General features: G+C 36.2%; 1 protein-coding gene across 5 annotated transcripts in view; it reads left to right on the top strand.

The window, feature by feature from the left end:
• DENND4A (DENN domain containing 4A) overlaps positions 1-27,230 on the top strand; it is a 134,969-nt gene that overhangs the window by 81,566 nt on the left and 26,173 nt on the right. For 3 of the 5 annotated variants that reach the window (XM_081227614.1, XM_081227612.1, XM_081227613.1), the window contains 9 exons: positions 6,764-6,897; positions 9,296-9,431; positions 9,806-10,012; positions 10,105-10,233; positions 10,500-10,641; positions 11,042-11,173; positions 13,914-14,030; positions 14,646-14,774; positions 19,887-20,986. In XM_081227614.1, the coding sequence (XP_081083740.1) occupies positions 6,764-6,897; positions 9,296-9,431; positions 9,806-10,012; positions 10,105-10,233; positions 10,500-10,641; positions 11,042-11,173; positions 13,914-14,030; positions 14,646-14,774; positions 19,887-20,986 (2,226 nt within the window). The remainder of the gene's footprint in view (positions 1-6,763; positions 6,898-9,295; positions 9,432-9,805; positions 10,013-10,104; positions 10,234-10,499; positions 10,642-11,041; positions 11,174-13,913; positions 14,031-14,645; positions 14,775-19,886; positions 20,987-27,230) is intronic. The other 2 variants (XM_081227615.1, XM_081227616.1) reach the window with 2 other exon arrangements.

The raw sequence follows: 27,230 nt of genomic DNA, 5'->3' as shown, positions 1-27,230 counted from the left end.
ATTTTATTTGTGATATCATAAAATATATCTTAATAACCTTCATATATAATGAGAGTAGAGGTTAATTGTATTCCTAGTATTATTAAGCAGAACTCTCTGAAATAATAAATAATTACACAGCGCTGTTACTACTTTTCATATTTTAATACCACAGTTTAAGTGCATTCAGCACAGCAAGTCAGTGCTTACTTTTAATCTGCAAACGGTTTTTGAATATCAGTAATACTTTTAAAATAGACATTCATGTGGGGTTATTCCTTAGTTGAGTGACTTTGAGCTTAATTTTTTAAGTGAACAGATCCCCTTACCTCTGGCAGTTTAGCTATGAAAAGTAAATAATATTAGATGCGCATTAAGTGCTTAAGATTGAGCAGAATCCATGACTAACATTGAACAGAAATTAGATATATTCCTCTTTTGATCTTAGCCTATCCAAACAGAAAACATTTACCAACTTTTAAAAAGCTGGAGTGAGTAATCCTGAATAGGAGTAAGAAAAACAATGTATGAAAATTATTTGAGTTTCATTTATGACTAATTTAAGAACCATGTGTTCTTATTCTTCATATGATTGTATTTTAAATCCTTACAATCTGTTCCTATAGGATGCAGCTTAACTAAAAGCAGTTTTGTGCAACAAATAGCCTGGTAAGGTTTTTCTTGGCTTCCCAAGCATTCCTCTGCAGTGTTTTCTGAGCATTTTAATGTCTTGTGAAAAAATATGAAGAGAATATGAAAATTATTTTAATTTTATCCTGTCATGGGTGTTGGATTTCTTTTTTCTCCCAGTAGAGACAGATGTCACTGTGCTTTCCAAAAGACAGAAATGCTCAACTGATAAATGGAGGATTTATTACATGGCTGTTCTTGTAATGTTGAAATGAGATTTTATTGGTAGACAAGATAGGGGAAATATCTTTTACCAAGGTACTGAATTTACAGAGCACAATTTTAATATTTTAGTAGACTTTACAATACTTAGAATTAGAGTAGTTGTCCATGTCCACAGATTTTTTTCTATGCAAGCAAAGACACAGGTCTGACAGGGAGAAGCTGATAAATAAATAAAAATTTAAAAGCACCTGGTGCTCACAGACAAGTAGTTCTCTTATAATGTTCCATTATGGAGACCGGAGTAGTTTCCAGCTTCCTTTCCAATGACCTTGGGTATTTGTTGGACCAGAATAACCTTTTTATTCTAGTCCATCTCTTCTACTTCATTATCATTGCTGCCCTTATAATTACATTAACCCCATTTCATCTGCATAAAAATGTTTGTGTATAGAGCTTCTCATTTGCTCTTGGGTTGTCCATGGATACCATATCCTACTAGGGATACCAGTGATTTTGAGTTATCATTGACATGTTCCTAATGTTGTTTTGTAAAGTAACAGGAAGTGTGGAAAATAAAAGGGAGGAAAAACTCCATAAGCCCAGTACCCTAATATCCACTTTACATTTACTTTCAATGTTTTTACATAATTATAGTATACTTCCTAATTTTTTACATAACCAGATCTTATAAACATTTTTTATATGCTGCCAAATCTCTAAAAAGTAAAACATAGCCTAGTTTAAAAAGTCAAATGATTTTATAAGGTTTAGGTCACATTTTTTCCCCACCCCTAGTTTCTTTTTTTTTTTTAATTTTTATTGGTGTATAGTTGATTTACAATGTTGTGTTAGTTTCAGGTGTGCAGCAAAGTGAATCAGTTATACATATATCCACTCTTTTTTTTTTTTTTTTAAGATTCTTTCCCATATAGGCCATTACAGAGTATTGAGTGGAGTTCCCTGTGCTATACAGCAGGTTCCTGTTAGTTATCTATTTTATATATAGTAGTGTGTATATGTCAGTTGCAATCTCCCAATTTATCCCTCCCCCCCTTATCCCATGGTAGCCATAAGTTTTTTTTCTACATCCGTGTCTCTACTTATGTTTTGTAAATAAATTCATTTGTACCCTTTTTTATGATTCCACATATAAGCGATATCATAGGATATTTGTCTTCCTCAGTCTGACTTCACTCAGAATGACAATCTCTAGGTCCATCCATGTTGCTGCAAATGGAATTATTTTGTTCTTTTTTTATGGCTGAGTGATACTCCATTGTATCTATGTACCCCATCTTCTTGATCCATTCCTCTGTTGATGGACATTTAGGTTGCTTCCATATCCTGGCTATTGTAAATAGTGCTGCAGTGAACATTGGAGTGTATGTATCTTTTTGAATTATGGTTTTCTCCAGGTATATGCCCAGGAGTGGGATTGCTGGGTCATATGGTAGTTCTATTTCCCACCCCTAGTTTCTGTTCCCAAAGGTAAGCACTTTCTCTTTCAGCCATTTCATCAGTCATTTTCCTTAAGATTTCCAAATAATGTGTTGTTATTGCTGCTTATTGTTTTATATATTATCTATTAATGTCATATTTACCACCATCACCAAAATTCTCCCAATGTAGTTGGTCAGATGGTTGTTCAATGTTAATATTTTTATCACTGTATATAATCACAGATAGGCCATATATATATTGTAGTTAAATTTCCTTTTATGTATGGACTTGTATTTTCCCTGAAGTTAATTAATTGCTATATTTCTTGTTTTGTGTGTATTATTAATTCATCTCCAAACTCTTCTATGAAGGTAAAAAATCTAAAATCTCTCAATTTTTCTAACATATTAAGTAATCTATCCGTTTGGTTTTTTTGTTTTTTTAAGTTCTTGCTGGAGCTTTCCATCTTTGTGTTCCAGTCTGAACTGACTGCTTTCTAGTCTGTCATTATGGGATTTTCCTTCACCATCATCTTGGAATTACACTGACCTCTCTCCGGATTTGTATCCCCTGCTTTCTGGCTTCAATAACTTCTTTCTTGGTTTATTTCCTTGTTATGGTGAATCACAGCTTTCAGTAGCTTAGTGAGAAACAGTACATGGGAGATACATTTTTTGATGCCCTGCCTGTTTGCAAATTTCATTATTCTGCCTTAATACTTGAATGCTAATTTGGTCGGATGTAAAATCAAGTCATTACTGCATTGTCTTCTGGCTTGTTATTGTTGAGAATAACATCTAGTCTAACAGTATCTTGATTTCTGATCTTCTGTGCCTAATCTCTTTATCAGTCTGGAAGCATTTAAGATCCCTGATATTCTGAAATCACAAGGATATGCCTGGTGTCAGCCTTCTTTTCTTCTCTGAGTTGGACACTTGTAGGCCCTTTTAATCTATGGTCTCATGGCCTTCAAATTGTGGGGAATTTTCTTGCATTTTTTTCTTTCTTTTTCTTTCCTCCACTTTCTCTGTTCTCTTGTTCTGAAATACATATTTGTATATTGGCCCTCCTGGCCTGATCTGCTTAATTTTCTTTTTTCTTTTCTTTTTCCCCATCCCATTTTCTGCCTCTCTGTCATTCATCGCCACTTTCTGGGAGATTTCTTCAATTTTATCTTTCAACCATTATAGTATACTTTTTACCTCTGCTATCATGTTTGTAATTTCCATAGCTCCTTTTCATTCTCTGAATGTTCCTTTCTTTTTTTTTTCTTTGTAAATATTTATTTTTATTTTATTTATTTATTTATTTCGTTGCACCAGGTCTTAGTTGTGGCAGATGGGCTCCTTAGTTGCGGCATGCATGTGGGATCTAGTTCCCTGACCAGGGATTGAACCCAGGCCCCCTGCATTGGGAGCACAGAGTCTTAACCACTTAACCAGGGAAGTCCCTGAATGCTCCTTTCTTATAGCATCTTCTTGTTTCATGGGTGTAGGCTTATTCATTTCAGTTATTTTGAAGGTTTTTTTCCCCCTTGCATTGTCTCTGCTTCTTCTAAATACCTTTTAATATTTGTTTACTTTATCCTTTTTCAAGTTATTGGTTTTTTGTGTGATCTTTGGTTGGTATTCATTGTCAAGTGTGAGGCACAGAGAACTCATTAGAGCTCTTTCTGGGAGGGTGGGGCTTGGAGCTTCCTTAGGTATGAGACTGATGATCATAAAGGAACTCAACTAATTCATTAGAGTCCCTATTTGATCATTGTCTATAGTTCTTTTCTTTTAGGCTATGTAGTTTCCCCAGGAGGTATCTCCAGTCTCAAGCCTGGAGTGCATAAGCCTGACTGCAAGTATTCTCAGAGCTGAGTGGGGAAGGTAACTAAGATTTTCCACTTGTTGTAACATGTAGGCTTTTCCTCACTTCACCTGTTTTTATTAACCTTCTTCATCTTCCTCAACTCTGCCCAGTGTCCTCAAGTCTAAAGTCCCTCTGGTTCTTCACTCAGAAAGACCCAACCTAGTCTTATGCCATGTTGGGGAGAGGTAGTGGCCTAACTATACTGGGTTGGGCGAGGGATCTAGGAGTTCTTAAATTCAGGATTTAACTAATTCTCCCAACTCAACCCCACTTGCCCTCCCATCTTCAGGGGCATCATGCTTTTCATTCCTGACCTTTCTGGTGCTCCGTAGAGCAAAATGGCTGACTATTTGGGTGCTCTCCTCTATCCCCTCACCAGTGCCAGATATGTGGCTTTCAGCTTTGACAGGTCTCATCAATCTACTTTGCAGCTTCTAAAATGTTTTGAACTCAGCTCTGCTGTTGTCTTCTCTCCAGTTCATTTTGTTGTTGTTGTTGTTTTTTAATCTCCTTACTCTCATTTTGGTGAGATTTCAGGAAGGATTGAAGGTAAATTGTTGTGTTTAATTTGTCTTCTTCAACCAGGAGTCTGCATAACCTTCACTCTTTTCATTTTGAATGATTGTATGTTTCATCTATGTATCATCCTTTATTCATTTACCTATTTTTTGACATGCAGATGACTTCCAATTTATTGCTATTGCAGTCCTGCAAAAAAAAACATCTTTCATACTGATAGCTTTTTTTCATGTTAGGTTATTTCCTTAGAACTTATTCTAAGAAAGAATAAGGTTTAAACACATCTTGCTTTCTAAAAAAGGCTGTACCAGTTTTGAGTACCAGCAGGGTTTGTGATTATCCAGCTTACTATATTTGTTGTATCATTGCTAGTTTTACCATATAAAAGTCTTTTTGACAGGCTAAAAAGAAAGGCACCTTCTTTTATACTGATTAACTTTCAAATATCCTTCAACAGGATTGAAATAAGTGCTTATTCTAAAAGCAATATAGTCTGCCTTGTTTAAATTTTTATTCTGAGCATTTATTACTTTTGTAATTTTTAAAAAGCAAATAAAAATAATATTCATTATTTTTAATTGGAAAGCAAATAACAATATAAAGAAAATTAATTGCCAGTAATACCATCACCCATAGGTAACATTTTGATAACAGATGTGTATGTGCATCTGTGTGTATGAGAGAAAGTGTGCACATTCAGAAATATATCTATATAACATATAGGGACACTCTCAAAAAAATTAGAATCACATTCTGTGTGTGTGTGTGTATACACACACACATTTATATTATTTAGTAGTATGATTTTTTTCATTTATCATTATTTTGTGAACATTTTCTCCTGTCATTAATTATAATTCTGAAACTCGCCTTAATTGTTGTCTAAAATGTCTCGATACACCATTAAAAACATTCGTTGATACTAGAGATTACAGCATGTAATGCTGTGAAATTATAAACAACAATTTATATAAGAAGACTCTGAATGTATCAACTCTTCTTAAAAGTTAGAAAAACTTTAAAGCTGTCACTGTCCTTTTTTGGTATACTCTGCCCTAAATCCTTATCTTAAGATTTAACTTGTTAATAATTCTTTTTTCCCCATTTATTCCTGGCTAGTATGTGACATTAATTCTGTCTAACCTGGAAAAGTTCTGTGAGTTATATTTTGTCATCTGTCATTTTGTGTTTGACATCTGGTTTAAATTAATATCAATGTTGTGCTCTTTAGTTTATGAGTGCCTTTTGGGAAGTTTAGATTCTATGAAGTTTTTATTTTTTATGACTATTACCATAGAGTATCTAGGGGAAACAGTACTACTAAAATGCTTTAAATATTGATGTGACTAGAATTTAATTCAAATGTGCTTCTACATATGCTGGAAGAACTTAGGGAAATTCGTTATATTTAGTAGAAATCAAAGACAGAACCCAGTATTCTCAACACACACACACGTACGTTTTAATATTATATGTTAATATAACAATATTTTTAAAAATAGTATTTCTTGAATACATTTTCATTATTCAAAATGCAAAAATAACATTAAAAGGTATAAATTGGGAAATCTGGTCCTGTCCCATTCTTGTCCACTCCCTTCATCTCCCCTTAGCCAAATAGATAATTACTTTTTTTTTTTCCTATTTTTGGCCACGCTGCTGTGTGGCATGCAGGATCTTAGTTCCCGACCAGGGATCGAACCTGCATCTCCTGCAGTGGAAGCGCAGTGTCGTAACCACTGGACTGCCAGGGAAGTCCCTCTTTTTTTTTTTTTTAAGTATTCTTCAGTATTTCTTTATGTGACTACAAGCAAAAAATGAATATGTGTTCTTACTTTTCCCTCTTTCTTTTTTTTTAATTGAAAAAAATTTTTCCCTCTTTCTTAAAAGATAGTATACTATATACAATGTCCTGAATCTTATTATTTTCACTTAATTATCCTGGAGAGCTTTATATAGTGCTACGTAGAGGACTTGCTCATTCTTTTTTTTTTTAAAAAAAATAGTTCCTTTGCATCCAGTTGTGTAAATGGTTTATTTAACCATTCCCCTATAGACAAACACTTGTCTGGCGAATGTATTTTTTTAATGTATGTTTTTTAAACTCCTTCAGGTGGATATGGACAAGAGTGGTGAAGTGCGACTTATAGAACTGGATGAATCTTTCAAAAGTGAACATACTGTTTTTGTAACACCACCTGAGATCCCCCATCTACCCAATGGTGAAGAACCCCCTTTACAGTACAGGTATTCAAGAGGCAGAATGTTTGAGATTGAAAGAGAGAAGCAATCCATCATCTGTGACGTAGCTTTCTAAGGACTGTGGTATTTTCAAAAATCCAAACTTTACAGATCCCTAATTTTTAGGTGGTAAGCAAGCTTATCCCACATCCATTACTAAGTTTTGAGGTATAAAAAGAAAAAATATATAATTTTGCATTCTATAGACTTAAGAAGCTCTCTATATCTGCATAAGTATATGTTCTCATAAATGTTGATTAAGAAGTTAGGGCCCACCCCACCAAAATGCAGCACTTTTATTACAAAATTTTTATTTTTGTTTCTCCCTAAGGCTGGTTTCCTCACTTTCATCCCCTCCCCCAACACAGGCTGGTTAATGTAACCTTGGTTTACAAAAGGATTATCAACTATACTTCAATTTTTAAAAAAATGATTAAATCTAATTTAGAGTCGATATTTGTGGCCTTGATTTGGATGATATGATTTTTTTAGGCTTTTAATTTTTCCATGAGTTTTATAAAGTCAAGGAAATTCAGAACTATTGGGATTGGTCATTGTTAATTTAGGAAATTTGGTCAGGTACTGTGCTAAGTGCTTGGTGTAGACTTGAATGATCCACTGGTCTCGTTTTCAATTCTAGTGGGAAAGTGAAAAACTCTGAGCACAGTGATAGGGTTATGATAGAGGTAGATTTATTATACATCTATATATCTAGATATGTATTTATATACATACACAGATATATATAACATTTGTTATAACTAATTTTTTTTAGATTTTTTAAATTCTCCAATAATAATTTCTTATTTAAAGATTCTAAAACCATTTTACATCTATTATTCATTAAGTCACAGTTTGTTATTTTCACTGAAAAGGGATTTTTCAGGACATCCTCATTTATAACTTGGATTGAATTCTTTTTACAGATGAAGAAGTGGTGTAACAGAAGTTTGTGAATGTTGATTAATTCATAAGCCACCTGATTCCTACCCTTAATTTTTATATATTGATGATATTGCTCATATCAATTTTTAGAAGTCTGCCTTTTCTCAGACATTTAAAATATTTCTCATAATTTCTCTTCTTTTTCTTTCTAAACAAGATCTCATTTCTTTTATCTCTTCCGTACATTATGTACTTCTAAGACTTCTTTTGGTATATTTCACTAATATAGTTTGTTTTTCTTTTTGTGGTTTGGTTTTAACTTTTTAATTTAAAATTTACCTTTAGATTTAGTCCTTTAATAAGAAAATTACTTAGCTTAAAAAGTTCCCATTTTTTAAAGAATCTAAGTCATTTTTTTTCCCTTGAGACTACTAATATAATATTGTTGTAATCATACTCATCATTGGAAAAAACCTTAAGTGTCTTTAATGGGCACAGTGGATCCTGTTAGTAGGAGGTAACTCATATACTTGCATTGTCTGTATAAAATGATAAGACAATAAGTTTCCATAAGATACACAGAATGGTCTTATTATCACACCATGTACATACAGTGAATTTTCTTAGGGGACATAGTTTTCCTGAACTTCATTGCTATTTTATTCCTACTTAACATTCAGTCATGACTAATATTTTCTTATTCTACTGGATTTTCCTATAATAATGTATAATAGATATAGTTTATCTTTTACTATAGTTAGTTTTCTTCTTAGTTAATTAAAACTATTTATATGCCTTTAAGAATATTCTAAAGTAGGGTAAGTTTTCTCCTCAGGGGCTTCTTCTGTCGTTTTAGCATGTCTTTTTCCCAGCTGCTGCTACCTTTTAAATGCTCCAAACACTCTGCTCTAGCACCCAAATTAGGCCCACCTCCTCATAGAGTTGCCTATTCTAACCTTTGTTCCTCTTCTCCAACCTCTTCAATTTTCTTTCTCATAAATGAGGCCCTGAATCAGCTTACCTAACCAGTTAAATCCATTCATGATAATGTAATAGGTTGTCCTGGTTGACTTATGTTATTTGCATTTTTTAAGAGGAAGGTTCTACAGTAATATGTTAATCCAAACAGTGATATTAATAACTGTCCTGTGTGAAAGAGTACTGATTTGTTGGGCCTTTTACCCGTATTATCTGATATGTTTGCTATTTATTTACATGAATACTAACTTACAAAGTTTTTTTGAGTTACTTTGGAGTTTGGTGTCAAGTTCAGCAAAATTTAAATGTATTTCACTTTTTTCCCTCCAAAATACATACTTGAATCTGTATTTGGCTATTACATTTTTATTATTATAGTAAGAAAAGCAACATTAGCGTGAATATTTGTTGATTATATATATCATAGTCTGATGGAGAAAGATAGTTAAAATAAGTTATTGGTCATAATTTTTTTTTAGCTTGTAACCAGTATGATCACCTATGTGTGCTTGAGATTTGTTTTTTTTCTTTTCAAAAACAGCTATAATGGATTTCCAGTTCTTAGGAACAATTTATTTGAGAGACCTGAAGGATTTCTACAAACACAAAAGAGCAAATTGCCTTCAAAATCAAGTAGTCCTAGTAGCCCTTCTCCCATGTTCAGAAGAACAAAACAGGTGCTTTGATGATTTTGTATTCTTCATGTAATCAAGTATTAGAACAAAAATAAATTTGACACTCTTCCTCCCTTAATATACTTTACTACCCCATATATAACTATTAGTAGATCATTTATGCTCCCTGAAGCATTCTGAAGAAAATTTAGAGTAATCTGACTTCAAAAAATTAACCAGTTCTCTTGTCCTAGAACATTATTTTACATATTGTATAATACAGATTAAAGCAAAGACTTGAATATATATTAATTATAGACAGATTTTGTTAGGGAAACATTATAAAAGCATGTGAGTTGTACTTGTTCAGCCTTCAGTTAAGGATAAGGATGCTTAAGTGTGCAAATTTATTAATAAGATCCTTGCATTTTTTCTAGGAAATTAAATCAGCCCATAAAATTGCCAAGAGGTACTCTTCCATTCCTCAGATGTGGTCTAGGTGTCTACTGCGTCACTGTTACGGGCTGTGGTTTATTTGTCTCCCAGCTTATGTAAAAGTATGTCATTCAAAAGTCAGGGCTCTGAAAACAGCCTATGATGTGCTTAAAAAAATGCAGTCAAAGAAGATGGATCCACCTGATGAGGTAACAATTATCCTTTAAAATGCATTATTTTATTCCAGATTTATGTAATAGATATTTTGATTCTGTACACTTTCGAAATTACTGTGTTCCAGGTGTGCTACCGCATTCTTATGCAGCTCTGTGGGCAGTATGATCAGCCAGTGCTTGCAGTTCGAGTGCTGTTTGAAATGCAGAAAGCTGGTATTGACCCCAATGCCATAACTTATGGTTATTATAATAAGGTAATTATTTTGACTTAATGGAGAAAGAGTATAACTTTTGTGATTTTACAACCTTAGTTTAATGGCAGAAATAAATGATGCAGGGGTTATTTGGTATTTATTTTAGAGTATCTAAAATATATTTTGTAAATTGGAAGTAAGATTTTTTTGTTCTATTGATATTTTGGATTATACAATCTACTTATTCTTTAGATTAACTCTAAAGCCAGTGGGTGTTCATTTATAAAAATTATTTTACTAATTATTTTATTTTGTCAAATGAATAGGCTGTTTTGGAAAGTACCTGGCCTTCAAGGAGTCGTAGTGGCTATTTTCTTTGGACAAAAGTGAGAAACGTTGTTTTAGGAGTAGCACAGTTCAAAAGAGCTTTAAAGAAACACGCACATTTATCACAAACAACTCTCTCAGGTAATTAGAAGTTTTTAAGGGATGTATATGTTGTACTTTTTCTTTAAAATTAATTGACTAGTTACAATTTCCACTTTTTAGAAATTTTAGTTTCAAAATATTGAATGTTTTCTAGTTTTTATTGCCATTAAGGAAATTCTAATATTAGAGTGTTCTTCCCATTTAAAAAAACACCAAATTTTACTTATTTTCTTGTAACTGTTAAATTTTCAACCTTTGGTGGTCTTGTTTTAGTATTCGTTAATAATTCACAATAGGTTTCTTTGTTATAGTTGTATTTTGCTAATTATGTGACGCTTGTCATGTTCAGTATTAGTAGATTATTAACTTGAGCAGCAAACTAATATGTATTTTTGGTATCTCCGTGAGTAGTAAAATGCTGTCAAATTGTGTTCTTAAGCAGATGGCAGTGACCTGGATGCTGTTAGTCATGGCAGCATGGATAGTGGTCATGGGACACACACTGTGGAGCAGGCACCTTTTAATACGGGTTTAATCAAAGTGTATGCTTCTGATGATAGATCTAGTACAGGTTTGTGTGTGCTTATGTATACATTTATTACAATACATTTTAAAAACTAGGTTTGCTAGCCTGTCTTTTTTAGATTTTAATTTTCAGTGATATATGTAACTGTCACTTTTTAATTTTATATGGTAGGCATATGACATTGTATTTAATAACTATGCAATTTTATTCATTCTCTATTTGAATAGAAATGAAAGTTTAAGAAAGTATTCGAGTGTTTAGTCCATGATAATCCAGTTAACTCTGGATAGTACACAGGTCTCTTTATCATATCATTTTCTTAGGATAAGTGCTTCTTTGTATTATGAACATGTTATTATAGTTTTTTTAATGTTGTTAGGATTTTAAAAAAGGAAACTTAGATCCCTGATCTGAGTTAATAGTATACCATATCAACATCAATTTCCAAGATTTAACAGTGTCCCATGTTTCATGTAAGATACTATCATTTAGGGAAGCTGGATAAAGGGTACACAGGAACTCTCTCTACTGTATTTTTTTTGCAACTTCTTGCGAGTCTTAAACTATATTAAAATTAAAAGCTATAATGAAAATTTTAAAATATACATAAAACTTGTAACATTCTAGCACTGAAGATGACTTAATTTCATTAAAATGTAAGATTTGTACATAAGCTTTCTCTAAGTATTATTAAAACTGATACACCTAAATTATTTAAGTAATTCTGTCCATTTCATTATTACATTATAAAAATTAGACATGACTTTTGAATACAGTGTAAGAGCTACCTATTAATGGACAGAAACTTTAAATTTAAAAATCCAAGCATTAGGGCTTCCCTGGTGGCGCAGTGGTTGGGGGTCCGCCTGCCGATGCAGGGGACACGGGTTCGTGCCCCGGTCTGGGGGGATCCCACGTGCCGGGGAGTGGCTGGGCCTGTGAGCCATGGCCGCTGGGCCTGCGCGTCCGGAGCCTGTGCTCCGCAATGGGGGAGGCCACAGCAGTGAGAGGCCCGCGTACTGCAAAAAAAAAAAAAAAAAAAAAAAAAAAAAAAAAAAAATCCAAGCATTAATAATAAAATATGGAGGCTTCTGTCTCTGCAAATTTTAACATTATGTTCGTCTGTCTCCTTTTATGCATACTTTTAAGAGTAATAAATATAAGCTATGTGCTTTGATATGTTGTTCTTCCTTGCCTGGTTTTGTTTCTTTTTTTTTTTCTTTTTTCTGTGGTACACGGGCCTCTCATTGTTGTGGCCTCTCCCGTTGTGGAGCACAGGCTCCGGACGCGCAGGCTCAGCGGCCATGGCTCACGGGCCCAGCCACTCTGCGGCATGTGGGATCTTCCCGGACCGGGACACAAACCCTTGTCCGCTGCATCGACAGGCGGACTCTCAACCACTGCACCACCAGGGAAGCCCTGGTTTTGTTTCTTGTTCATGCAATTGTGAATTTAATCACAGAGTTGTAGTAGTCATCCTTAGGCATTATCTCTTAAAAATGAAGAAATCCATCTTTTGTTTTTAACTGTGGCCTTTAAAAAGGCCATCTTAGTGGGCTTCCCTGGTGGCGCAGTGGTTGAGAGTCCTCCTGTCAATGCAGGGGACACGGGTTCGTGCCCCGGTCCGGGAGGATCCCACATGCTGCGGAGTGGCTGGGCCCGTGAGCCATGGCCGCTGAGCCTGCGCGTCCGGAGCCTGTGCTCTGCAACGGGAGAGGCCACAACAGTGAGAGGCCCGTGTACCGCAAAAAAAAAAAAAAAAAAAAAAAAAAAGTCCATCTTAAAGCAGTGCAGAACCTTATAATAAAAGCATGAATTTTATCAAGATTATCTTAACGTTTTGTAATTTATAGTTTCTTTGGAAATAGAGATGAAACTGATTAGAAAAAATACCAAACTCAAAATTATAACAAAGGTATTAAAGTAAATACCTAATGATACTTAATACAGTTTCTCTAGATAGTTCTTTGCAAGTTTATAAAACCATTTTTTATGCAGTCATATACTCATATAATCATAACAACCTTTTATATTATAAATCTGGGAACTTGAGATTCAAACAAAAAGGTTAAGTGGTTTACTTAAAATCATGTCTCCTAAGGTAGAGTACTAGAATTCAAAACCTTATATTTTGATGCTACTCTAGTGAAAACAATTTGCTGAAAATAACAGAGAGCCTCTTTAACAGAACAGTGTATTAGAAGTTTTCTTATATTGATGCAAAGTTTGCTTTTCTTAATAACTTTAACACTAGATTTTTTTCTCATTCCCATGTATTTGTACTCATGTGCAATTCAGTAATTATTCAGTTGAATTTTCAGAATAACTACCTATCAATAAATTTAAATAAACCCATTTTTTTGGTTAGATGATTTAGACATTTGGCTCCAGTGACCTCTGTGTGAGTGTTTTGTTAGGAGTTCCATGCAGATTTTTCTTCTCCATTGCTTAGCTGGATCTCAGACCTTCACCTAGAAAGGTCATGGACTTGTATAAAGAATGTGTGGTTTGTCTGTGTCTTTTGGAGCCCAGATAGTAGTGTGAACATACATAATTACTGTTGACTACATTGTGAAACTAAAAATAAATTATTTTGTGATCATCCCTTTCTTATGTTAATAGAGATGGGGAGGAGCTAACAAAATAATGCTTTCAACTGGAAGTTATCCAGAAAAATTTCTATGAGTAAATCTAAACACCAACGTGTTGCTTCTAATTCCAGTTCTTCTTACTAAAGAAGTTTATGATAAAAAGCATAGGGTTTTTTGTCTTTTTCTTTTTCCAGGTGGCCAGTCTGACCTTGGATATAATTCACTATCTAAGGATGAAGTTAGAAGAGGGGATACATCTACTGAGGACATTCAAGAAGAAAAAGATAGGAAAGGGAGTGATTCTAGTTCCTGTAGGTACTAAGTTGATATTGTATAAAACTGTGAGCTTACACTAATAGAAAAGTCGAGTGACTTTAAGTGTAAAAGTACTAATTTTATGTTTCATTTTCCCATTGTTACTCCTATTTCCTCCCATTATAAAAGCCCTCTACACTACCTAATATTCCAGTGTACAAGTACTTCATGTGTGAAGTTTGTAGTCTCAGTGGCAAAACACCCTCCAATCAAATACTACTCTTGTAGTAGAAATATATATTTCTTCAAACAGTGGCTCTTTTCTGGGGCTTAACAATATTTTTATTTAATGCTTTTATTAAGGGTCTGTGACTTATATTTTTCCTGCTTACCTCCCCCCATCAAAGCAGTGTTTCACAACCAAAGAAGAAATATAAAATGTATGCATGGACCTCATGTGTGACCAGTACTTAGTTGTTTGATACACACCTTGAGGACTTGAATGAATGGTATCACTTATTCGTGATTGACAAATATAGATATAGAGGTGTTCAATATTTTCTCATCACGTATTTTCTGGTAGAAGTATTTAGAACTAAAAGCTACTTCTCTTTATGGCTCCTCTGATGTATATAGATTTCATCTTAACAGTTGCATTTTAATCTTTACAGTGTCAGAGAGCGAGAGTGCAAAGGGAAGTGCTGATTGTCTTCCTAAGCTCAATTATCAAAGTTCTTCCAGTATAGTTCGCCTCAGTGCTACAAATAACAGTGCTGATAAAACATCAGGAGAAAGCACAGGTAAGTTGAATGGTATTCGTCTGTTATGTGCAGAATAACTTGTATCTGTATTTCTAGTGAATATATTTTTTTAAGTCTTAATTCTCTAGGGATTTTTTCATTTTTTTGTTTTGTTTTAGTTTTGTTTTTGTTTTTTGTTTTTTTGGTATACTTGTGCAGCCTCTCATGGTATAGTTTAGAAGCTTAAATTCTGTATTTTATAGTATAGTTTGTTCAAGCTTTTATTGTAACAAAGTAAAGGGACATACCTACAAGCTACCTTCTGAGTTTGGACTGTGGGGAGTTTTGGGAAGGGGGAAGTAGGGAGCAAGTGAGATGATCAATCTGAGGGTACCAGACACCTCACCAATTTTTTTTTTCTTTTTCTTTTTTTTTTTTTTTTTTCCTGTACGCGGGCCTCTCACTGCTGTGGCCTCTCCCATTGCGGAGCACAGGCTCCGGACGCGCAGGCTCAGCGGCCATGGCCCACAGGCCCAGCCGCTCCGCGGCATATGGGACCCTCCCGGACCGGGGCACGAACCCGCGTCCCCCGCATCGGCAGGCAGACTCCCAACCACTGCGCCACCAGGGAAGCCCCTCACCAATTTTTAAATGAAGCATAGAGTTCCTTAGTCTTCGTGTTGTTCCTGTTTTTTCAGAGGCGAAAGGATAGTCCTTCAGGTAGTTTAAATAACAATACCTAATATTTTTTCTTTTCAAAGCACTTTTTATATATTATTTTTCATTTATTATTACAGCAGTGCTTATATTAGTGAGAGGGGGTATTAGCACTCTTTCAAAGATGAGAAAACTCAGGCATAGTCGGACTAATGGCAGGTCCCATAAGTTCTCAGCTAGTTAATGGGAAAGTCATTTTAGGATCTGGGATAATACCTGGTCTCACAAGTTTTTCATCAGACTGTTTTGGGGGGCACTAAACAGACATAAGATTCAGAGTTTCTAGTGTTAATAGTCTGATTTCATAATTACATTATTTTATTTTTGTATTAGCTCAGTTCTGCATCATTATAATCTAAACAAACATTGAAGGACTTGTGCTGTCAAGGCTGAAATATCTCTATAAAGGGCCCTGCTGCTGCAAAGATGTTTGTTTTTCTGCAGCATAGTTAGATATGCCTCTAGCTCAGGGGTAGGCAAACTGTGGCCCATGGGCCAAACCAGGCCTGCAGCCTGGTTTTTATACAGGCCCACAAGCTAAGAATGGTTTTTTACATTTTTAAATGGTAAAAAATCAAAAGAAAAATATTTTGTGACACCTGAAAATTATATGAAAGTTCAGAGTTCATAAACAAAGGTTGATTGTCACACACCCAGCTCATTCAGTTACATATTGTCTATGGCTGCTTTGGCACTATGTTGGCAGAGCTGTGGAGTCGCCACAGAGACTGTATGGCCTGCAGAGCCTAAAATATTTACTTTCTGGCCCATGACAGAAAAAGTTTGCCGACCCCTGCTCTAGCTATCAAAAAAAAAGTTAAATGGGGCTTCCCTGGTGGCACAGTGGTTGAGAGTCCACCTGCCAATGCAGGGGACACGGGTTTGTGCCCCAGTCTGAGAGGATCCCACATGCCGCGGAGTGGCTGGGCCCCTGAGCCATGGCCGCTGAGCCTGCGCATCCGGAGCCTGTGCTCCGCAACGGGAGAGGCCACAGCAGTGAGAGGCCCCCGTACCGCAAAAAAAAAAAAAGTTAAATGATCTATAACTGTCTCTTTCTTCGCATTTCCTTGTTAGATAATTGTTATAACTTAAACATTAAAAATTTTTTCATTGGTATAATGTAATTGCTTCACAACCATTTAGTCCTTCCTAATCATTGTCTAATTATAACTCTTAATAACTGGCCTTTGGTAGTCTTTGCTTTCTTGTTCTTTCGTTACTGTCTATTCATGCTTGCCGTTTGCTTAAGATCTGCTTTTATGAACTTTCTGTTTTCATATGATTGTAAACCATCCTTTGATTCTGACATTTTGTCATAGTAATAAGCATCTGACTCAGCATCTGGCTTTTGATTTTCCTCTGTGCTTAACAAGCCAATAATTTTTTAAAGCATATAATAGGTTTCCTAGGTATGAACTAGAGTTGTTAGTTTATCCTTAAGATTTTTGACTTGAAAACTTTCCCATCTGTTAAGTACTCTGGGTTTTTCACTACTACCAAAGACTATATGTGGGATTTATAGGAATACTTACTTTTCTGTAACTTTTTTCTTACATACTAGTACTTGCTAGGATTCAAAACACCTTTCAAGTTTCTTCATGTGTTGCAGTACAGTATATATATATTTTATTTATATCATTATATAAATAAATGACAGCTTCTAAAAGATGTGGGAGTGGAATAACCAAAGAAATGTTTTAATGTTTGCTTGGTAATTGAAATAAAATCATCATCCTATGGTTACTTCATGATTATCTTGGGAATTTTAACATTTTGATAAATGTATATTGAATTACTGAGAATTCAGTCACAAGACAGTTTACTCTGAAATGAAACATGCTCTGAAGTATGAAAACATACTCTGAAATGTTTTTTTTAAGCCTAATTCTGCTTTTAGTGTGCTTTAACTTTTTACCTTTAGCTACCACATTTAGCTGTAACATGTCATATTATAATATATTATACTATGTTATACTCTGGGTTGGTCTCTTGGCTGCAGTTGTTTCCCTGCAGACAATATTCATTCAGCGATTATTTTTTGAGCTCCTACTATACCTGCTACCATATGCCAGGTGCTACTGAGGATATGGTAAAGAACAAAAATAAACATGGTCCCTGCCTCCATAGAGAAGTACATGGGAGGGCTGGGAAAACATTAATCAAATAATCAAGTAAATGTAAAAACACCCTGATATTAAATACTGGCAAGAAGGGCTGTAAGGGCTTCCCTGGTGGCGCAGTGGTTAAGAATCCGCCTGCCAATGCAGGGGACACGGGTTCGAGCCCTGGTCCAGGAAGATCCCACACGCCGCAGACCAAATAAGCCCATGCGCCACAACTACTGAGCCTGCTCTCTAGAGCCCGGAAACCACAACTACTGAGCCCACGTGCCCTGGTGGCTCTATGACATAATTCTGGCAAGTGATAGTAAAGTGGTAGTTTTTGAGGGTTTCTGGGAAAACGTCTGCTTTCCTGGTAAAGGAGTCAAAAATCTTAAGGATAAACTAACAACTCTAGTTCATACCTAGGAAACCTATTATATGCTTTAAAAAATTGGCTTGTGTTCCCAGAAACCCTCAAAAACTACCACTTTACTATCACTTGCCAGAATTATGTCATAGAGCCACCAGGCCCAAGGAAGTTAAATAGTTTGCAGTCTCTCTGTTAGAGGTGCGCAGCATCCAGCCTAGTCTGGTGGAATTTAGCAGGTATATAAACTTAGAGTCAGACACACTATCCTGTAAATGGCCAGGTAGTAAACATTTTAGGCCTTACAGGCCACATACAGTCTCTATTGCTTGTTCTTTGTGTGTGTGATTTTTACAACTCTTTTAAAATGTTAAAACCATTTGAGACTGTATATAAACAGTCCACAGGCTGGATTTGGCTCAGCAGTGTAGTTTGCCAACCCATGGTATAATTTGATAACCAGCTTTATTTGTCTTTAGGCCATTGCATAGTTCTTACTTTGCAAAGGAACACATCTATTTAAATGCAGTCCTAGAGTTACATCTTTGGATTATAAGATTGCTCCAGGTCTTTGATAATATATAACCTGTTAAGCAGGTTTCCCAGAATATCAGAAGAAAGTATGTTCTTGGTTTCTTATATATTTAATCATAAGCTGATACAGAAAAAAAGAAGACAGTTTACCTCTCTGCTATACTGTTTTCCTTGTTAATGCTGTGTGCTTATTAAACAGTATTAGTTTGTAGGCTTTTATGGTCTCTAGTAGTCCCTTTTATCTCCTATCCTGTTACCCAGATACATCATATGATAGGAAAAAAGGCACATTTTTAGGAATTGCCTCGTTATAGAGAGCTAATTCTGTTGGATAAAGCATGTAAAAAGAGTAGTTGAAGGACTTTCCTGATGGTGCAGTGGTTAAGAGTCTACCTGCCAATGCAGGGGACATTGGTTCGAGTCCTGGTCGGGGAAGATCCCACATGCCACAGATCAACTAAGCCTGTGCACCACAACTACTGAAGCCCACATGCCTAGAGCCCTTGCTCCGCAACAAGGGAAGCCACCGCAGGGAGAAGCCTGCACACCGCGACGAAGAATAGCCCCCGCTCACCGCAACTAGAGAAAGCCCGCGCGCAGCAACAAAGACCCAACGCAAACAAAAATAAATAAATAAATAAATTTATTTTTTTTTAAAAAAAGAGTAGTTGACAATACCATACCTAGACTAATGCTTTAGAAGACTCCCACATAAGGACAATTAAAGTGATCAAAAATCTAGATTTCTGCTTCCAGCGTAGGTACCTAAGTAATTTGGTAAAAAGCAGCGAACAGTGTTTCTGAATACAAAGTGGCCATTCACATTTGACTATTATAAACTTGAATCAGTATGTAAAGCAAAGGTAAAATTATTTAGCCACATCTATAGTCATAAGGATTTGGAGTTTTAAAAATAATTTTTATTTATGAATAAAGCTCACATAGCTGCCTTTTGTTTGGTTTGGTTTAGTGTTTTTGGTTTTGTTTTTCTTTTTATAGGCAGAAGACTCAGAATCTTAAGGTCGTCTAGCACAACCACAATTGTATAACCATTGTTATTTAACCCGTTCAGTGAAATGGATATAAATTCATTATTATTGTTGTTAAATATACCAAGGGCAAATATTAATCTTAACTTACAAGTTTTAAAAAGCAGTGCATCCTTATATCTCAGATCATACCCTTCATATTTGATTTGAATCCCAGTTCTCTCACTTAAGGACTGGGTAACTTTGGGCTAGGTAATCTGTCAGTTCTTTCTCTACCCATAAGGATGTTGGAATGATTATGGTAGATAATGTGAGTAAAGTGCCTAGTATAGCATCTGTGAAATAGCAGGCACTTGGTAAGTGCTTGCTGTTATCATTTTATTACTAGTATCTCAAATATTTAAGACAACTTATATTTGCATATTACATTTTTGTGGCTAAAAACACTTTTCTTATTTTTTAGAAAGTACGTCTGAGCCGCTCTTAATATCATCTTTTGAGGATACAAATGAAACAGGAAACATTCAAAGTAGATGCTTCAGGAAAAGACATAAAAGTGACAATGAGCCTAATTTGCAGCAGCAAATGTCCTGGGGAAATAGAAACCGAAATCTTAGTGGAGGAGTACTAATGGGACTTATGCTCAATAGAATTAACCAGGAAGCAAACCCTGGAGATATGGTTGAAAAATTAGGAGCTGATGCAAAAATTCTTTCAAATGTAATCTCAAGAAGCACAAGACCAAATAGTCTTGATATTGGAAAGCCATCTTTAAGATCAAAAAGAGACAGTATAGAGAAGGAATCTAGTGATGATGATACACCTTTTGATGGTTCTAATTGTTTGGCAGATAAAGTGGACTCTCCTGTTATTTTTGACTTAGAAGACTTAGACAATGAAACAGATGGATCAAAATTGGGGTACATTGCTCCACAAAATCCTAAGAGGAGTCAACGCTTGAATAGCAGCTTTTCAGTAAAACCTTTCGAAAAAACTGATGTTGCAACAGGATTTGATCCCCTCTCTCTTTTGGTTGCTGAGACTGAACAGCAGCAAAAAGAGGAGGAGGAAGAGGAGGAAGATGATAGCAAAAGCATTTCAACACCATCTGCTAGGCGGGATTTAGCTGAAGAAATTGTGATGTATATGAATAACATGAGCAGTCCTTTGACAAGTCGAACACCAAGCATTGATTTACAACGGGCCTGTGATGATAAAGTAACCACTAAGAAAAGTCCAACGTTGGTCAAGGCATGCAGAAGATCTAGCCTGCCTCCTAATTCTCCTGGGCCAGTGAGACTTACCAAATCTAAAAGTTACTCAAAAAGCGAAGACAGACCAAGGGATAGACTCTGGTCTTCTCCAGCCTTCTCACCTACTTGCCCATTTAGAGAAGAATCTCAAGATGCATTAACCCATTCATCACCTTCATTTAATTTAGATACACTACTAGTACCTAAACTAGATGTTCTAAGAAACAGTATGTTCACTGCTGGAAAAGGAGTTGCAGAGAAAGCAAGCAAATGGTATTCAAGATTCACCATGTACACCACATCATCCAAGGTAGGTTTATTAGTGTTTTCTACTTTTCCTTTTACCCTCCTCCACCACCAAAAGTATCTTACTTGCAAAGATGTCTGTTTTTACCATTCTCCTAAAATACAGCTTTACAGAAAGGACTCTTGGGATGCATAAGGTTTGTAAGTACCAGAATTTGGACTTGAATAATAACTTCAAAAGGAAAGAATCCACTAACTAAGGTTATATTTTTAGTTCAGTTTTGAAAGAAAGTGATCTGTAGCTGGAGTAAAAATTAGAGTCATATGAAAATGCTTACTGAGCTTCATTATTTATTGCCTTCAAAAATTACCAGCCAGACATAGGATTTCTCTTTCTGGTTAGGATGGAGTACCTTGTGATACACCTGCATACCTCCCAAAGCAAAAAGCTAGATGAAATATGGAAAGTATTTGTTTAAAGTCATCAGAGAACTGCTGAAACAACTGGAAAGTAGAGGGGCAAGATTCTAGAGAGAGGAGAATTGCAGAGATGAGCTGAAGTTTTATAGCTACTTTTTCCTTGAGGGCATTTGCTTATTCTGAGCACAGAGCAAGAGGTTGCAAATCCAGGCTTTGCCTTATCAGAGGACTGTGGAGAGGTGAGGGGGCCAGCAGGACTTCTGGGATCTTGTAGAGCTGGAAAGACAAAAATAGAGACTGGAGGGTCCTCAGATACACAAGTTTTTTCCTTCAGGACATTTTCCAGATACTGATACTGCATGAAACAGGAGTCTGAAAACATAAGCAGAAAGTCTCTGATAAATAAGAGTTCTCAGCAGTTTCATGGAGCTGGGAATACAATAGCTTACTTAGTTCATAAGCTGCTGGGAGCTGGGGAAAGTGAGGGCAGGGAAGCTTTGGTGTACACACCAGGCCCTTAGTTCAAATTCCTGCAGAGCTATGCCTTAGGAGCATTGGCAAAACAGAGGTAGACTGAACCTGACCAAAACTGCAACCTAGGCTGGACTCAGCTCAGTCTGTGATTAGATTAAACTAATCAGCCTTTACTCTAACAAGGAAAAAGTGTGTCCTTTTCAGAGGACCAGAACATCAACTGGAGTCCTTACGGTTTTTTATATATAATTTTTTATATTCTATTATTGAATTAAAAATAGCTATACTGAGGGACTTCCTTGGTAATCCAGGGGTTAAGACTCCGCACTCCCAGTGCAGGAGGCCCGGGTTCCATCCCTGGTCAGGGAACTAGATCCTGCGTGCCTCAACTAAGAGCCTGCATGCTGCAACTAAAGATCCCACACACCACAATTAAAGATCCCGCACACTGCAGCAAAGATCCCACATGCTGCAACTAAGACCAGTGCAGCCAAATAAATAAATATTTTAAAAAAAAAAGCTGTACTGAGAGACAAGGACCATAACTAAAAACAAAAGAAAAACAGATGGAGGAAACAGACCTTCAGGTGATCTAAATATTTGAATTAGCAAGATATTTTGAAGTAATTAAAATATGTCCAAGAAAATAGAGAAAAGGGTGAGAAAAAAACTAGAAACATGCAAAATTTCACCAGGTAATTATCTTTTGAAAAGAACCAGTGTAAATTCTAGAACTGAAAAAGATGCGAAATTAAGAAAGCAGTAGTTAGATTTAACAGCAGACAAAAAAAACAGGAGAAGAAAGATTAGTAAACTAGTTGGGAAGTTAGTAGAAAATATCCACACTGAAGTACAGACAGGGAAAAAAAATTGGAAAATACAGGAAAAAATGTGGGGTTTAGTGAAAATGCCTAACATTGATGTAATTTAGTTCCAAAAGAAGAAGAAAAAAAGGGGTAGAAGGAACATTTAAAAAGCTAATTGCCAAGAGTTTTCCAAAAGTGATTAAAGATGTCACTCACATATTTAGAAGATCTACAAATGTCAAGCAGAATAAATGCAAAAACAAAAACAAAAAACACCCTATACTTAGGCATCTTATGTTAAAACAGATGAAAATGAAATAAAAAGAGAAAATCCAAAAAGGAGCCAAAGAAGAGAGAGATATTACCTTCAAAAGAGCAGCAGTAAGAAAGCTGACAGTTGTCTTCTGAATAGAAAATTTGATGTCAAAAGACACTGGAAAGACATCTTTAGAGTACTGAAAGAAAACGACTGCCAACCTGTTTTTCTGTACCCAGCAAAAATACTCTTTAAAAATTTGGGTGGGGCTTCCCTGGTGGCGCAGTGGTTGAGAGTCCACCTGCCGACACAGGGGACACGGGTTCGTGCCCCAGTCCGGGAAGATCCCACATGCTGTGGAGCGGCTGGGCCCGTGAGCCATGGCCGCTGAGCCTGCGCATCCGGAGCCTGTGCTCCGCAACGGGAGAGGCCACAACAGTGAGAATTCCACATACCGCAAAAATAAAATAATAATAATAATAAAAAAAAAATTTGGGTGAAAGCTTTAGTTCCACTGTGGTAACATAACGCCACTAAAGCCTGTCCCTCCCACTGATTTACAACTAAAAACTCCAAACAAAATACAAAAAAAAACGACCTAAAGTTTCTGAAAAACAAAAGCAGCAGATTGTGGGGAAATTTTCCCATTTTCTTTCTCATGCATTTTTGCTCCAAGAGCAGGTCCCAGTCACAGTGTGGCATGGCATCCCTGGCAGTTAAAACTTCAAGAGAATCCCCATATTTCCTGGACAGAGGAACCAGAGAAGGGAGCCTCTGTGGGCTGGAGAGTATGAGGGGAATCTGTGAAAGAAGGATTCCTAATTCTGTGCATGGCCCACACAAGTCTGAGCCTCACCCTTGAGCTACACATACATGGGATAGATGCAGACCAGCATGGACAAGGCTTAGAGAATTAAACGGGGGATTAAATCACCACCTACAAAAATCAAAACACAAATTACAATCTGAACATAACTTAGTTGACTGCCTGCTAATACAATAGCTCAACATTCTCCAAGAGATTATAAAAGTACCCAGACTACACAGCATAACATTCATGGTGTCCAAAATAAAATCCAAAATTACTTGAACCAGGAAAATGTGACTAATTCTCAAGGGAAAGACAATCCTGAGATAACCCAGATGTTGGAATTATCAGACGGAAACTTTAAAGCAGCTTTTATAACTAGATTCCCTGAAGTAAAGAAAAAACACATTTCAAATAAGAAAGGAACTCTGAACCAGAAAAATTAAATATTTGTCAAAAAATTTTATCATAAAAAATACACTCTGAAATAAACTCATTGGATGGGTTCAATAGCAGAATGGAGATGCAAAGGAGAGTCATTGAACTTAAAGACTCAGAAACAGAAATTATGCAGTTGGAAGAACAGAGAGAGACTATAAAAATGAACAGAGCCTCAGAGACTTGTGGGACAATATCAAAATGTATAACATAAAATTGGGATTCCAAAAGAATTGGAGAAAGAGATTATGGTAGGAAAAATGTTTGAAGAAATAATGGATAAAATTTCCCAAATTTAGTAAAAGATTTAGATTTACAGATACTCAGTAAACTATAGACAGGATAAACTCAAAGAAAACAACACCTATATATACATAAAAGCAAACTTAATAACCAAAGATATCCATTTCTAATAAGAAAATAACTGCTGGAAAAAAAACAAGAATAAAAAGCATCTTGAATGCTACTAAACAAAAATGACACATTACCTACAGAGGAATAAGGATTTGAATGGCCACTTGTTTTCATCATAATCTGTGGAGGGAAGAATACAGTGGAACAACACTTTTTTTTTTTTTTTTTTTTTTTTTTTTCTTTTTGTGGTATGCGGGCCTCTCACTGTTGTGGCCTCTCCCGTTGCGGAGCACAGGCTCCGGACGCGCAGGCCCAGCGGCCACGGCTCACGGGCCCAGCCGCTCCGCGGCATACGGGATCCTCCCAGACCGGGGCACGAACCCGTATCCCCTGCATCGGCAGGCGGACTCTCAACCACTGCGCCACCAGGGAGGCCCGGAACAACACTTTTAACCTGTTGAAGAAAAGGCCTGTCAACCCAGAATTCCATATCCAGTGAAAATATTCTTTAGGGGGTGAAGGTGAAATAAAAACATTTTCAGATAAAGGAAAAGAATTCATGACTAGCAGACCTGCTCTATAAAATATGCTAAAGGAAGTTCTTCAGGCTGAAGAAAAATTATACCACAAAGAAACCTGGGTCTTTGGAAATGAAGAAAGAGCAAAATAGATGGTAAATATCTGGTTAATATGAAAGACCCCCTTTTCTTTTTTAATACAGCAGGTTCTTATTAGTCATCCATTTTATACACATCAGTGTATACATGTCAATCCCAATCTCCCAATTCATCCCAGCCCCAGCTGCTTTCCTGCCTTGGTGTCCATACGTTTGTTCTCTACATCTGTCTCTCAATTTCTGCCCTGCAAACCAGTTCATCTGTACCATTTTTCTAGGTTCCACATATATACGTTAATGTACGATATTTGTTTTTCTCTTTCTTACTTCACTTTGTATGACAGTCTCTAGATCCATCCACGTCTCTACAAATGACCCAATTTCGTTCCTTTTTATGCTGAGTAATATTCCATTGTATATATATACCACATCTTCTTAGCCATTTGTTTGTCGATGGGCATTTAGGTTGCTTCCATGACCTGGCTATTGTAAATAGTGCTGCAGTGAACATTGGGGTGCGTGTGTCTTCTTGAATTATGGTTTTCTCTGGGTATATGCGCAGTAGTGGGATTGCTGGATCATATGGTAATTCTATTTTTAGTTTTTTAAGGAACCTCCATACTGTTCTCCATAGTGGCTGTATCAATTTACATTCCCACCAACAGTGCAAGAGGGTTCCCTTTTCTCCACACGCTCTCCAGCATTTGTTGTTTGTAGATTTTCTGATGATGCCCATTCTGACTGGTGTGAGGTGATACCTCATTGTAGTTTTGATTTGCATTTCTCTAATAATTAGTGATGTTGAGCAGCTTTTGATGTGCTTCTTGGCCATCTGTATGTCTTCTTTGGAGAAATGTCTATTTAGGTCTTCTGCCCATTTTTGGATTGGTTTGTTTGTTTTTTTAATATTGACCTGCATGAGCTGTTTATATATTTTGGAGATCAATCCTTTGTCCCTTGATTCGTTTGCAGATATTTTCTCCCATTCTGAGGGTTGTCTTTTCGTTTTGTTTATGGTTTCCTTTGCTGTGCAAAAGCTTTTAAGTTTCATTAGGTCCCATTTGTTTATATTTGTTTTTATTTCCATTACTCCAGGAGGTGGATCAAAAAAGATCTTGCTGTGATTTATGTTAAAGAGAGTTCTTCCTATGTTTTCCTCTAAGAGTTTATAGTGTCCAGTCTTACATTTAGGTCTCTAATCCATTTTCAGTTTATATTTGTGTATGGTGTGAGGGAGTGTTCTAATTTCATTCTTTTTTTTTTTTTTGCGGTACGCGGGCTTCTCAGTGTTATGGCCTCTCCCATTGTGGAGCACAGGCTCCAGACGCGCAGGCTCAGCAGCCATTGCTCACGGGCCTAGCCGCTCCGCGGCATGTGGGATCTTCCCGGACCGGGACACGAACTCGTGTCCCCAGCACCGGCAGGCGGACTCTCAACCACTGCGCCACCAGGGAAGCCCTAATTTCATTCTTTTAAATGTAGCTGTCCAGTTTTTCCAACACCACTTATTGAAGACACTGTCTTTTCTCCATTGTATATCCTTGCCTCCTTTGTCGTAGATTAGTTGACCATAGGTGCGTGGGTTATCTCTGGGCTTTCTGTCTTGTTCCTTGATCTATATTTCTGTTTTTGTGCCAGTACCATATTGTCTTCATGACTGTAGCTTTGTATTATAGTCTGAACTCAGGCAGTCTGATTCCTCCAGCTCCGCTTTTTTCCCTCAAGACTGCTTTGGCTATTCAGGGTCTTTTGTGTCACCATACAAATTTTAAGATTTTTTGTTCTAGTTGTGTAAAAAATGCCATTGGTAATTTGATAGGGATTGCACTGAATCTGTAGATTGCTTTGGGTAGTATAGTCATTTTCACAATATTGATTCTTCCAATCCAAGAACATGGTATATCTCTCCATCTTTTGGTATCATCGTTAATTTCTTCCATCAGTGTCTTACAGTTTTCTGCATACAGGTCTTTGGTCTCCCTAGGTAGGTTTATTCCTAGGTATTTTATTCTTTTTGTGGCAGTGGTAAATGGAAGTGGTTCCTTAATTTCTCTTTCAGATTTTGCATCATTAGTATATAGGAATGCAAGAGATTTCTGTGCATTAATTTTGTATCCTGAAACTTTACCAGATTCA

This window comes from Mesoplodon bidens (assembly GCF_964165515.1).
Source record: "Mesoplodon bidens genome assembly, chromosome: 3".
Classification (NCBI taxonomy): Eukaryota; Metazoa; Chordata; class Mammalia; order Artiodactyla; family Ziphiidae; genus Mesoplodon; species Mesoplodon bidens.
Note: the sequence above shows the minus strand (reverse complement) of the source record. Positions and strands in the feature narration are given on the sequence as shown.